This window comes from Serinus canaria, chromosome 8 (assembly GCF_022539315.1).
Source record: "Serinus canaria isolate serCan28SL12 chromosome 8, serCan2020, whole genome shotgun sequence".
Classification (NCBI taxonomy): domain Eukaryota; kingdom Metazoa; phylum Chordata; class Aves; order Passeriformes; family Fringillidae; genus Serinus; species Serinus canaria.
In genome coordinates, this window is record NC_066322.1 from 1,611,645 (window position 1) to 1,625,814 (window position 14,170).

The 14,170-nt window shown below is 57.1% G+C and overlaps 1 protein-coding gene across 1 annotated transcript; it reads right to left on the reverse strand.

Annotated features, from left to right (window-relative positions):
* Window positions 1-626: 626 nt before the first annotated feature.
* AK4 (adenylate kinase 4) lies at window positions 627-13,875 on the reverse strand. The gene is made up of 5 exons (XM_050977338.1): window positions 13,660-13,875; window positions 6,152-6,271; window positions 4,835-5,007; window positions 3,789-3,907; window positions 627-3,098 (listed from the first exon to the last, which is right to left on the reverse strand). The coding sequence occupies exons 1-5, from the start codon at window positions 13,802-13,804 to the stop codon at window positions 2,984-2,986; spliced, it is 672 nt and encodes a 223-aa protein (XP_050833295.1). The 5' UTR covers window positions 13,805-13,875; the 3' UTR covers window positions 627-2,983.
* Between the last annotated feature and the right edge of the window lie 295 nt (window positions 13,876-14,170).

Below are 14,170 nucleotides of genomic sequence, written 5' to 3' on the forward strand. Positions count from 1 at the left end.
TTTTCCCACTCTCCGATCATTCCCGAGGCTCTGCTCACTCCAAACTGGGAGTGCCCCGAGCTGTTAGTCGGGAATGACAGCGACAAGCGAACTGGTGGCACTGGGAGGAGGCACTGCAGCTCCGGGAGCTCAGTTCCAGTTCCCGGTTCCCGGTTCCCAATTCCCAATTCCCAGCACTCGGGATGGATTACCCGGGGCACAGAACACGGCCTGAGCCTCCCTGTCCAATGCTCCGCGGGATTTTCATCGGGGAGAAGTTAAAAAGGGAATTAAAACCACTCCATGTGCAGGGCGTGGATTGAATTGGGCTCTGAGGACTTTCCCAACCCAAACCAGGCTGGGATTCCGGGATTCTGGGTTAAGGATGGGAGGGCTGGAGCAAATGGCTGCATCCAAACTGGGTTTTTAACCGATATTTTGGATTGTATCAGATAAAGGACGCACAGAGCTGCGCTGTGTCCAAACCCAAAGCCTGAGGGCTTTCCCACCTTCCGGCAGGGATGCTCCGATTCCTCTTCTTCCCCTCTCCTCCTCCTCCTCCTCAGCTCCTGCAAAGGAACTCCAGGTCAACCCTGCCCTGCTGCCTTGGCAAGGCGTGGCCCACACAGACTGTGCCAGCGCAGGGATCAGCAGGAGAAAAATCTTTATTTACATCTGGAGAGCAGTAACACAGCTGCAGCGATTCACCGGGAAGAAACTCCGGGAAGAAAACTCCGGGAAGAAAACTCGGCGTGACATTCCAGGGGGGAGAGAGGCTCCTCCCTCCACACAGTATCTCGGGTCGGTACAAAATTGCTGTGGCTTTACAAAACGCTTGGGGTTTCACAGTAAAATACCGAAGGGGAGCACGGCAGGGGGCACAGCCAAGGACAAATTCCCTGCTGGAATTTGAAAATGCAACAGGTCTGGTAGAAAATTCCAGCCCGAGGGCCGGATGCATGCACAGCCACGGGATTTCTACACCAATTACAGGGCTGAAAGCTTGGAAAAGGCATCTGCAGACCTGTCCTGTGCTGGGCTGCATGGAATTCTCTCTTCAGGAGGAATTTTGCAGGAGAGAGGACAGGACACAAGGACAGGACAAGGCAAAGCAGGGATCAGCCCCTCTGCCTGGCACTCAGCTGCTTTTACAGCCTAAAAAAAACCCCCTAAAACCTCCTCCCCTCCTGCCCAAAGCTGTTCCAAAGAAAGCAGCACACAGGTTTTGGCTGTTGCGGGATTTGTGTCTAAAACCAGCCCAGACTTTCATCCCAGGCTTGTGGGAAAATCCCAAATCTTTCTAAAATAGGCTTTCGCTGCCAGCTGGAAGATTTGCCCTCCCAGCAGCAGGGCATGGAAAGGCCTCCTGGGACAGCAGTGACACCTGACAATCCCTTTGTTCCCACCTGGAAAATTCCCACCTGGAGCAGGGTGGGAGCACTTTGGCCTCTCCCCAGGCAGGGGTGAGCAGGGGGGATATGGGCAGGGATCCCACTCTGGCTCCTCTGGGGAGAGCACCAGGATGAAGCAAATTTGAGGGGATCCTTGGTCAGCCTGAGGATGCTCAGCTGGGATAAGCAAACCCAGGCAGGAGCTGGAGTTTCACACCTGGAAAAAATCCCTAAAAAAATCCTGTCATTCCCCTTTCCCTGCTGTGGGCCACAGGGAAAATAAAGGAAAAATAAACCCAGGGACATCCAGCAGCAGAAAGGTGCTCTGATTAACCCCAGAGGTGCCAGGTTCCTGCCCTCCTGTGAGCCCCCCTGGCAGGAGCAGAATTCCCTGCAGATCCAGCAGCTCCATGCACAATTCCCAAAAGGTGATGCTAAAATTCAGCACTCTTTGTTTGCTTGTTCGTTTGTTTTAAACCTTTACAAATGCACATCTTGCTTTTGTTTTCTTCTTTTCTTAAATATATAGTTTATAAAATAAGGCAACTCGAGGAGACCAGAACTGTCCCCATTGCTCAGGAACTGCCTCCTACCAAAAGAAGGTGACAGTACTTCCAGTTGAGAAAAACCCAGCCCCACCACAACCCAAGGATGCTGAAAATCGTGGGAAAACACCTGGGCTTGGCCCTGGCTGCATCCCAAGGAAGGAAAGATCTCTGGGATTTCATGGGGGGGAGTCACTTTGCAGGAGCAGCTGAGGGGACCCCCTGGCCAGGGGACCTTGGGGACAAAGGCAGCACAGAAGATGGAATGAGCTGATTCCTCCCCAGAACTGAAGCCCACATGGAGATAAATCTTTGGGAGAAACTCTGAGGACTTTGCTGTCTCGTAGTATTGAAAGCTATAAACCAGGAAAGCACAAAGGAGTGCAGCTCATCCCCAGCCCAGGTCCTGCTGAGTGTCACAGCATTCCATGAAAACCTGGACAGCAGCTTTTCCAGCAGGGAATTCAGCTCTCCCCATGGAAGGAGAAAAGGGAGAGTTTCACCTCCAAGGTTTTGCCTCTTTCATGTCTATTCATGCTGGAAATGTGAGCCTCACACCTCTCAGCTTTGTAGCACACACGTTTCCCACCTTGCTCCCAAAATTCCCACTGGGCTGAGTGTTGCTTTCTAGAGCTTTATTTCTCTGAGAAATACATTTAATAGAAAATAATTTATAGAAAAAAAGCCACCTCAGCCTAGAGAGTCCTCAGCAGTAAATGGTCCTGTGGAGCAGCAGGATGGCACGTGTGGGCTCAGCCAGGGACTGGGGCTGGAAAGGGATGGCAAGGACACCATGGCAAAGCTGTGTAAACCTGGAATGACCAATGCCCCTCTCAGCACCACCAATCCAGGATGGACCACGGGCAGGAAAGCTCCATAGCCCCAAAAGAGGGAAAAAAACCCCTTATTCCAGCAGGCTTGACCTTCCAAACAAAGATCTGGTCCTGGCTGTAGCTGGTACCCACCAGTGTCACCCAGCCATGAGCACCCAAGCCCAGCACAGCCCTGGCACTGCACTGGGAACCAAATCCAGGATGGAATGAAATCCTGGTGCTTGGCACGGGCTGGTTAGTGCTCCTCCTCTGAGAGGATGGGGGGGATCCTGCTGGACAGCAGGGTGTACACGTAGGGCCAGATCTTGTTGGTCTCTGTGCCAGAGAAGGAGTGAAGGATGCCCCTGCTCCTGGAAGAAAGGTGGGAGAAGTCAGGAGAAGCCCATCCCAGCCAAGGCAGCTTGGACAGGGGTAGTGGAGGTGTCCCTGCCCATGGCAGGGGATGGAATGGGATGGGCTTTAAGGTGCCTTCCAACCCAAACCATTTTGGGATTCTGTAATTGTCCCCCTTCTCCTGCAAGGGAAACTTTACCCCCCCCCCCCCATGTGCTTAAAAACACTCCTGGGCTGCTACTCCCTTTGAGCAGCAGGTTTAGCACCCTACAGCAATCCAGCATTCCCAAACTGGCCAGGGAACAGCAGCCCCACAGGGACAGCAGCCCCACAAGGGGAACAAGCCCTGGAACCCCCCTGTGCTCCCAGCAGATCCATCTGAGCCAGTGCTGGGCTCTCTCCCTTCTCCTGCCCTCCTGCCAACCTCCCTGTGCTTCACCCAAACCATTTGATGCCCTGGATGGATTTTTCATGGCATGTCCCACCTGGATCTAGACCAAAATCCCCCTCCCCTGTGATGAGCCCAGCAGGACCACCAGGAGCTGGGAATTGCTCTGGATCACCCTCCTTCCCCAAGGGAGGCCCCGTCCAGGCTCAGGGCTTGGCACAAAAACCTGCCAGGACCCTTTGGGATGTGGGCAGGGCACAAAGAGCCCTGGTGGCTGCTCTGAGAGCCCTGCTGGGGGTTCTGCTCGTGCCCAACTCACTTGTAGAGCTCTATCACGGGCTTGGCAGCATCTTTGTACTTCCTGAGCCGTGCAGCCACGGCCTCGGGCCGGTCATCCTCGCGCTGCACCAGCGGCTCTCCCGTCAGGTCATCCACACCCTGGGGGACACAGAGCACACAGGGACCTCAGCACCCATCACCTGGGGGACACAGGGACCTCAGCACCCATCACCTGGGGGACACAGAGCACACAGGGACCTCAGCACCCATCACCTGGGGGACACAGAGCACACAGGGACCTCACCCATCCCATCACCCGCCCTGCAGCTGCCTCAGGCCTCATCCTGGTCATGCCTCAGGTTTGGCTTTTCTATTTTTACATTTTGTGCTGCTTTAGTGTGTGGGTCTGGGCTCCCATCAGGGCATGGTGAGCTCTGCACAGAGCAGGGAGACAAAACAATTCCTGCTCCAGCTGGGCACCAAGGACAAATGATCCCAATCTCAGCCCAGGAGCACAAACCCCGTGGGCTGGAGAGAGAAAAACAAGCAGGGTGGGAGTGCCAGGGCTAAAGCTGGGCTGGGACAATGAACTGCAAGGTGGGAATGGAGCAGAGCTGATCCCAGGGACAGACCCCGTGCCCGGCCGGGCATTTTGGGGCCATTTTGGGTCATCTTGGGTGCAGCCCTGGCTGGGCTCTGGTGCTGCCCAAGGTGGATCCATGGAGGAGATCCTTGGAATCAATCCCTGCTTTATTCTGGAGCTCTGCCCAGCCTCTGCTGCAGCTCAGCCTGCTCAAGGCATCACTGACTGCATGAATCCCGCTTTCCTCAGGAAAGTTTAACACAATTCCTCAGAACAATTCCTCAGAATGTTTAGCACAAGTCCTCAGGAAAGTTTAGCCCAGTTCCTCAGAACAGTTCCTCAGAATGTTTAGTTCAACCCCTCAGAACATTTGGCACAATTCCTGACGGTGCTCAGCCCCTCTACCCAGGATCACACCCCCGGAGCTCCATCACCATCCCAGCTCCTGCAGAGGGAAGATCCCTCTCCCGGGTTTCCTTCCGTGGGCGGCTCGGGGCTCTCACCCGGGTGAGGGGAGGGTTGAAGTCCAGGTTGTAGACGCGGCCGCTGGCGGGGTGCACCCAGCGGGCGCTCAGGCGATCCTTCAGCGTCTCGAAGGGGATGTTCAGGCTGATCACCAGGTCCAGCTGGCAGATCCCATCCAGAGCCTTGGCCTGCCCCAGCGTCCGAGGGAAACCTGGGCGGGCACAGGGAGGGCAATGAGCGGCTGGAAAGCAGCGGGATGGAGCCAAAGCCATCCCCGAGGCAGCTCCGGAGCCCGGGCCCGGCCCCGCTGCGGCACAGGCGGTGTGAGAGGCAGGCACCGCCAGATGGCTCCGGGAAAAAATAGCTCCTGCAGCTCCGAAATGTGACACCGGGGCTCGGCCGGTGCCTGCTGTCCCCGCACGGGGGCTGGGGGCAGGCAGAGGGGCACAGGCAGTGGCAGAACAGGAATGAGCGCTGGAATGATGAGGGAAAATGTGAAGGGATGGCACAGAGTGCTGTGCACAGGCTGGGGAGAAACTGCTGGTGGATGTGGGGGACATCAGGGAGACTGCAGGGAGAGGCTCCTCTCCTCCTTGGGACAGCCAGTGAGCAGCTGGAACAGAGAATTCCAGAATGCCAGATGCTTTGGGTAGGAAGGGACTTTAAAGACCTGAAGGCAGCCCACAAGAAAGATGGAGAGGGATCTTTTACAAGGGCCTGGAGGTTCAGGACACAGGGAATGGCTCCCACTGCCAGAGGGTAGGGACGGATGGGAGATTGGGAATTGGGAATTGTTCCCTGGGAGGGTGGGCAGGCCCTGGCACAGGGTGCTCAGAGTAGCTGGGGCTGTCACATCCCTGGAAGGGTCCAAGGCCAGGTGGGAACAACCTGGGATAAAGGAAGGTGTCCCTGCCCATGGCAGGGGTGGCACTGGATGAGCTTCAAGGTCTCACCCGGTCCAAACCACTCTGGGATTCTTTGATTCTCATTCCATGGCCAGGGATCCCAGGCCGTGCCTGTTTGCCCTCAGCACCTCCCATCCCTTCACCTCAGGTGGCTTTTGGGCCGGGGTGGAGGAGCTGCAGCACACACCCACATGTGAAGGAGAGGAGTTTTTCCTGGCATGCCTCCAGCCCTGCCCTGCTTTGTGGAACACCCAGCTCCTCTCCCTGCCCTTCCCTTTCCCGGCCACCTGCCAAGGGCTCAGCTGGACACGCACGTGCCGAGGCCAGCGGGACACGTCCCTGCCGGCAGGTCAGCTCCTGCCTCTCCTCCTGCCTCCCCCTGCTGGGGCTCCCAAACCATCGGGAACAAAGCAATGTCCCAAGGGGCTGGGATTGCCCCTCTGGACTCACCATCCAGCAGCCAGTGCTGCTCGCGCCGCTTCTCCAGCTCGGCCATCATCACGCGCGTGATGACGTGGTCAGGCACCAGCAGCCCTCTCTCCAGGTACTGCTGGGCCAGGGCTCCAGCTTCTGCTCCAGGCAAGAAAGAAAAACTGATTAAAAAAACCAGAAATCACGACATTTCCACTTCAAAAATATCACTCCCCCTCAAATTCTGCCTGGCCTCCTCTGTCTGGGAGATTGTTGGCAGCGTCGCTGTGCTTGTGGTGGAAAGGCCACATGGTCCTTTTGGGGTGGAGGAGTGGGAATTCCTGAGATATCTGGGAGCAGGAGCGTGCAGGGCCTCAGCCAAACCACGCTGGGGGAGAGAGAAGCCCTGGGTGCTCCTTTGGTTCAGGAGATGGCTCCCATGTGGGCACAGGTAGGGACTGTCCCAAACACCTGAGCCTGCTCCCCATCCCCAGGGCTGAGGGATTTCACAGTCTCCACTTCAGAAAAGCTCAGGTAAGAAAATTATTGCCAAGATCACATCCTTGAGAGCATAACTGTGGTAATTGCAAGGTAAGTGCACATTCCTGGGCTCCTGCCTGGCTCTGCCACAGCCCTCAGCCTCAGCTGCTTCTGGGGACAAGGCCTGGAGGGACAGGACACAGGGAATGGCTCCCAGTGCCAGAGGGCAGGGATGGGTGGGAGATTGGGAACTGGGAATTGTTCCTGGGAGGGTGGGCAGGGGCTGGAATAGAATTCCAAGAGAAGCAGTGGCTGCCTCTGGATTCCTGGCAGTGCCCAAGGTCAGGCTGGAGCAGCCTGGGACAGTGGGAGGTGTCCCTGCCATGGCAGGGGTGGCACTGGGTGGACTTTAGGGTCCTTTCCAAGCCATTCCATGATGGATGTTTGCCATTGTTTTCTTTCAGCCCCTCAGAAACACAAAGAAAACATTTGGAAAATGGGAATATTCTTTGTCCCTGTGTGTGACAAGCCCTGCTCCTGCCCCAGGAGAGCTCCAGCTCTTCCCCTTGGACCAGGACCCCACGGACATCCCTCCTGCTGTCTTCCCACAGCAGCTGAAATAGCAGTTGTCACCAGAAATGAACAATCCCCTGATCTATTTTTTGCACCCTTTCTGGTGAGGACAGCACATTTCAGCCCTCTCCAAGTGCGAGTCCTCTCTAAAAATAACCCCAGGATCCTGCACTGGAGGCAGCTCCGGCTCTCCAGGCTGCAGCGAGGTGTCCACGTGGGCAGCACCTGCACCTGGCTGGGGGGGAATTCCTCAGCTGCAGGAGGGGATTCTGCAAGATAAACAATTCTGGGAGAGAATTCATCTGTTCTGAGGGCAGAACCAGCCTGAGCAGGAGTCCAGTTCTGGGCCCTCAGTTTGGGAAGGACAGTGAGACACTGGAGCATGTCCAGAGGGGGCAGCGAGGCTGGAGAGGGGCTGGGAACACAAACCCTGAGAGGAGCCCCTGAGGGAGCTGGGGGGGCTCAGCCTGGAGAAAAGGAGACTCAGGGGTGCCCCCATCACTCTCACAGCTCCTGAAAGGTGCCTGTGCTCAGCTGGGGCTGGGCTCTGTCTCCAGCAGCACTGACACAACCAGAGCTCACAGCCTCAGGCTGCACCAAGGGAAATTCAGGCTGGATAGCAGGGAAAAGGTTTTTCCAGAAAGGTGATAAAGTTCTGGAATGGCTGCCCAGGGAGGTGGGGGAGTCCCCATCCCTGGGTGTGTTTAACAAAGCCTGGATGTGGCACTGGGGGCCAGGGTTTAGTTGGGGTGCTGGGGCTGGGCTGGACTCAGTGATCTTGGAGGTCTCTTTCCACCCAGTGATTCTGTGAATTCTGTGAATTCTGTGAATCTGTGGATTCTGTGATTTTGTGAATTCTGTGACACACTCCCAGGTTTAACCCAGAATCCAAACAATCTGCCTGGAAAACGCTCCGATTTTTCCCTGCTGTGTGTGACGAGTCCTTCTCCCGGCACCAGAAGAAAGGTCCAGCCTCCTTCTCCTGGGAGCAGGGCCAGAAGTGCAGGATGCTGGAATCCAGCTCCCAACCTGCCTGGGAGCGGGGCAGCGCTGACTCACGGGCTGAGTCACCGGGAGCATCCCACTGCCTCCGATGCAGGCAGGAACTCCAGCTGGCCCCGGGCAGAAAACACCTTTTCCCAATGACAGCTTCTTTGTCACCTCCCAGACGTCACCACGCTCCCGCCTGGAAAGCCAAGGACACGGGGATGGAAAAAGCAGCCTGAGGGTTGTGCAAACAGCACGGAGCCCTGAGGGCATCAGCGTTATAAAAACGGGGTTTTTGGGGATTTTTTAATATTTATTGACGTGGTCTGTGCAGTGCCAGAGGCTCACAGGGAATGAGCTCCCTGCGGGGCTGGGCTGAGCTCCCTCCGGGGAGGAGCTGCCACACCAGGTCTGGCTGTCACCTGAGGGGGGATGGACATCCAGGGGACCAGGAGCTGCCACACAAGGTCTGGCTGTCACCTGAGGGGGGATGGACATCCAGGGGACCAGGAGCTGCCACACAAGGTCTGGCTGTCACCCAAGGAGGAATGGATATCCAGGGGCCTGAGAGCTGCTTGGCAAGGTTTGGCTGTCACCTGAGGACGGATGGATATTCAAGGGACCAGGAGCTGCCACACCAGGTGTGACTGTCACCTGAGCAGGGATGGCCATCCCAGGAGCCTGGAGAGGCTACACAAGGTACAGCTGTCACCCCAAGGAGGGATGGCCATCCCAGGAGCTGTCACACGAGGTCTGGCTGTCACCCCAAGGAGGGACGGCCATCCCAGGAGCTGCCACACGAGGTCCAGCTGTCACCTGAGGCCAGATGGCCGTCCCAGGGAGCAGCTGTGGCTCAGCAGGGCTGCTGGAGCCAGGCCTGGAGCTGCAGGCCAGGGGCTGGGAAGGGAGTGTGGGAACCCAGCAGAGCCCCACAGCCCTGCTGCCCCGGGGCTGCAGCTCTCCCACGGCCCAGGACAGACGGACAGCTCTCCCAGGCTCCACCACGGACAATCCCTGCTGCTGCCCTGTCCCCTCCGTGTGTGAAGCTCCTGGAGCTTCTCCCTCCTCCCCAGCCCTGCCCCATCTCCTCTCTCCAAGGAGGAGCAGCCCTGGATTTGCAGGAGGACCTGCAGGGCTCTGCAGACCCCCAGCACCAGCCCAACCTCGCAGCCCTTGGGGCTCCTTCCAGGCCGTTTAAACTCCAAATTTAAGGTTTGCCATCCCCTTCCCAGCCCCCAGCCCCACGGAAAACCTCCATCCCAAAGGGGAGCAGGGCTGGGAGCCCTTCCTGGGCAGGGAGGGAGATCCTGGCCCCCACCAGGAGCTGGGGCTCACCCAGAGCACCAAACCCCCCTTGCTGGGCTGCTCACAGGGGTGCAGGATTTACTCTGCACTTACTCCAGGGAGCAAAGGGCTCTTTAGTGTGCTGAGCTCCAAGCCAGCCTTCCAAGTGCTGCTTTAATCCCATCAATCTGATGACTGTGGGTTTAATCTGCCCTGAAACTCACGGGACTCGCAGAGCTCTGTGGCTGCCCCCACCTGACCTTGATCTGTCCCCAAGGGAGGTGTCCCAGCCCTGAGGGACAATTGATGACAATACCAGGTCAATTTTTTGAGACTATTGAAAGAGAAAGGAGTTTAGGTTGTCGTGGTTTTAAATTTTTAATGATTTTATTTATTATTTTTGGGATTTTGAAGTCATTTTTAAGAATTGGAAAGGTTTTTATGAATGATAAATATTGGAGAACTTTGGGGATTGTTTGTTGGCTTAATGTGGGGGTTTTTGTAATTTTTTTAAATTAATTTTTTAAGGCTATTAAAGCGGTTTTTTAGGGATTACTGGTTTATTTAGATGGGATTGGGTTTTTTTAAGTTAGTTTTAGAACAGTGAGTGTATTTGTGGTTTTTATTAAAACTTTATTTTTAGTTTAATTTTTAAAGTTAGTTTTAGAACAGTGAGTGTATTTGTGGTTTTATGAAAACTTTATTTTTAGTTTTATTTTTTTCTTGAGATAAGGGTATTTTTTTAAATTGTAATTTTTTTAATAATAAAAGGATGCATCATTGCTGGTGGTTTTTTTTTTTTTTTTTTTAGGTTTTTTAATTGCAATTACAGATTTATTTTGTAGGTATAGAATGGTATTTTTTATATTTGTAAGTTGTAAGGTATTTGTAAGGGACATGAGGGATGTGTCCCAGCCCCGAGGGATGTGTCCCAGCCCCGAGGGATGTGTCCCAGCCCCGAGGGATGTGTCCCAGCCCCAAGGCCACCCAGCAGGCACTCAGGGCCAGGCAGGACAGGCTGCAGGAGAAGCTGTTCCCAAACACAGCCCTGGGCAGCCTCCAGGCCTGCTGCACAACCCTGGACTTCCTCCCTACCCAAAGCCTTTTCCAGGATTTTTTTCCCCATTATTTAGGCTACAGCAGCCCAATCTGGAGCTGACAGAGAGGAGGAGCCCTGGGGTGAAAGGACACCAATGCACCACCTCAGTTAAACCACAGCAGATGTCCCCCCAGTTTGGGGACCTTTTTCCTGGCACAGATGCTGCATCCACCCTGCCCTCAGCATCAGGAGGTGATTTTGGGCAGCAGGAACCTGATGTGGCCCCAGGTTCAGGCTTGCAGGGTGGACAGTGGGGTGTGAAAGGTGCCTGTGCTCAGCTGGGCTGGGCACTGACACAACCAGAGCTCACAGCCTCAGGCTGCACCAAGGGAAATTCAGGCTGGATAGCAGGGAAAAGGTTTTTCCAGCAAGGTGATAAAGTTCTGGAATGGCTGCCCAGGGAGGTGCTGGAGTCCCCATCCCTGGGTGTGTTTAACAAAGCCTGGATGTGGCACTGGGTGCCAGGGTTGAGTTCAGGTGCTGGGGCTGGGCTGGACTCAGTGATCTTGGAGGTCTCTTCCAGCCCAGTGATTCTGGGAATTCTGGGAATTCTGTCTGGAGGGCAACAGGCAGGACTGGGAGAGATGCCTGTGGCCAGAGCACTGCTCCCACACCCAGGGATAGAGCAGGGACCTGTGGAAAAACAGGGACTGGCTGGCTGCATCCCTGGGCTCAGCTTTGGCCACCAACCAGGCCAGTGTGGCCAGCAAAGGCCACAAGCTGTGGGGAAGGTGTGGAGAAGGGCTGTGGGGCCAGGCTGTGCACAGCCAACATCCCCCAGGGAATTTTGTTTTGTACGTGCCTTGGTGGATGCTCACAGAGGAAATCTGTCACGAGGAGGGGACAGGAGCCACTCCTGGCTCCAAGAGAGCACCTGACAGGGAGCAGTGGGACGGACACAAGACACACAGACCCTCAGCCAAAGCCAGGACAAGCAATTCAGTTGTTTGGCAAGCGAGCTGCAGAGTCCTGCTGAGACCTGGGGACGCTGCCAGCACCAGAGATAACCACCTGGGTTCCGGGGCAAGTGCTGGCCAAAAAAATGGCTCACCACCCTCCAGCACCCCTGCCTGGCACCAAAACACAGCCTGTGAGTTTTCCAAGGGGTTACAAAGGCCTTTTCCCAAGCAGAGCAGCCACTTGCTGACAGGCACTAATGAGGGGACACACGGCTGGGGGCGGATGTGCTGGGGCACAGCTCAAAGCCCTTCAGCAGCAGCCGTGCACTCAGCTGCTTCACCTGCCCCAAAAGTGAGTCTTTGTTCCCTGAGACTGCCACTACCAGCTCCAGCAGCAGCCTGGAATGCTCTCCATGCTGGGAGCTCAGCCTTCCTCCAGCAGCAGGAGCCCCCCGAGCCCTCAGCCGTGGCCACTTCATGCCTGGCAGTGGCCAGCAGGAAAATCCCTGGAGCACTGACACACCAGGCCAAGATCCCTGGACAAACAGAGGATTCCCAGCTGCCTTTGGGATGGTGAGCCTGTAATGGGTCTGTTGGTTCTGCAGAGCCCCAGCTCCCCTAAAGCACAAAGCCAGTGACGCAGCTGACAAACTTGGGGAGAGGAACTGCTTCCACCTCGTTTCCCCCGGAGCACAGTCATGTCACAGCTTGTCCAAAGCAAATAGCAGAAAAAACAAAAACTAAAAAAAACACCCAAATAGCTGGAGCTCACTGAGAGCTGTTACAGAGGCTGAGTCAAAGGTGGGACCCAAATGTCACGCCAGATGAACCAAACCACGGCTGGCTTCCTTCTGAGTAATTTTCCCTGCATTTCTCCCTGTTGTTTCCTTGTGAATGTACCCAAAACACCTTCAGCTAACTCTTCTTGCTTCTCAGTGTCCCCAGAGGAGCTCCGTGGCAAGAGCATGGACTGAAAAGTGAAGTTGGGGACAGTCAGTGGCTCAGAGCTTGGCTGTGGCAGATCCCGGGTAGGCACCGTGCTGCCCCTCTCCACACGCTGCAGCTCCGCTTGCTTTTCAGCCTGGCTTTCTGTCCTTCAGCCAAAGCTCTCACAGAGATTTTCCAAATTTTGAGCCTCCCTCTAAAGAAAACATTATTGTCCTTTTTATTTACAAAAGGAAATCTGGGTATTTTTACATGAGCGACCAGTGCAGAGCTCTGTGCAACACCCCTGTCGGACCATGCAACTCTCCAAAACCTTACCCTGCCTAATTTTCCTCCCTGTTTTTGCCATCCTTCTAAAATAGAAATCACTTCCAAATCCTCTCGGCTTGTTTTGCATCGACGCCGTTTCACCGTTCCCCTGCCCGGTGAGTCAGCTTCCCCCCCGGGTCGGTGTTTCACACGTTAGCAAAGGACAGAAGGAAGTGTTGGGAAAAGACCCGCGCCGGGATTGCCCAATCCCGCGGAGCTGGGGCTCAGCCCAGCCTGGACCGGGAGCCCCTCACCTCCCGAGGGACACAGGCACAGCACATCCCGGCTCCCGGGGGTTTGGATGTCGGACACGGGATGGGCAGCACTGCCCAGCCCTAGCAGCCGGGTGTGCAGGGGTGCCCTGCGAGGTGGGTGCTGACACCCGTGTCCTGCCGCTCCCCGCTCCTGGGACCCGGCCAGGGCAGCCGATGACCCGCGGCGATATTCCCGGCAGGTTTTCCCTCCGGACAAACGCTCCTTCCCAATCCATCCGTGCTGCCGTGGGAATGCCGCAGCATTCCAGCCATCTGCCGTGCATGCCCTGCCGCCCCCCGGGGCAGGATGGAGTTATTAATAATAACAGCACACCCGCTCGCCCTGGGTGTGCGGCCAGCTGGGGTCTTCATCGGCCTCTCCGGAGCCGCGACCACCCAGCACAGCGATAACAAAACCATCGCACATCCACGGCACCCCGATCCCGCTTTTCCCTAGCGGCTCCGTGAGCTCCGGCAGGAGGGAGCAGGCGATGAATGAGCTGTGCCAAACGCACGGGAAGAAAACAACCTGTGGTGCACCCGCCGCGGAGACAGATCCCCATCCGTCGCCGTCTCCATCCCGCCCCCACCTCCATCCTCATCCCTGCCCGGTGCCCATCCCCACCCCGTCCCGGCGCTGCCCCGCCGGAGATGCGCGGGCAGGGACCCCCCCGCTCCCGGTGCCGGTCCCGACGGGGCGGCCCCGCGGGCACTCACCGCCGCCGCCGCCGAGGCTCTCCCGCAGGAACTGCCCGCTGGAGAGGTGCTGGAGCCCGAAGCTGCGGGCGATCCTCTCGCACACCGTGCCCTTGCCCGAGCCGGGGGGGCCGAGCACCACGGCCCGCAGCAGCTTGGAGGCCATGGCCGGCTGCCGGCGCCGGAGCGCTGCGGGGCAGGACACGCGTCAGCCGCCCCGGCCGCGCTCCCCCCGCACCGCCCGGACACATCAGCAGGGCGGGGGGACCCCGCGGCCGCTCCCCCCGCACCGCCCGCCCGCCCCCTCGGGCCGCGGCACCCTGGGATTTGTAGTCCCGGAGCTGCCCGCGCATCCCCCGGCCCGACGGAGCCCCCGCGGTTCCGCACACCCCGGCCCGGCGCGTCCCGGGTCGGTGCATCCCGGCCCGGCGCGTCCCGGTTCGGTGCATCCCCGCCCGGCGCACCCCGCTCGGGCACATCCCGGCTCGCCGCGTCCCGGCTCGCCCGAGCCGCGCCGCCCATGGAAGCGGCT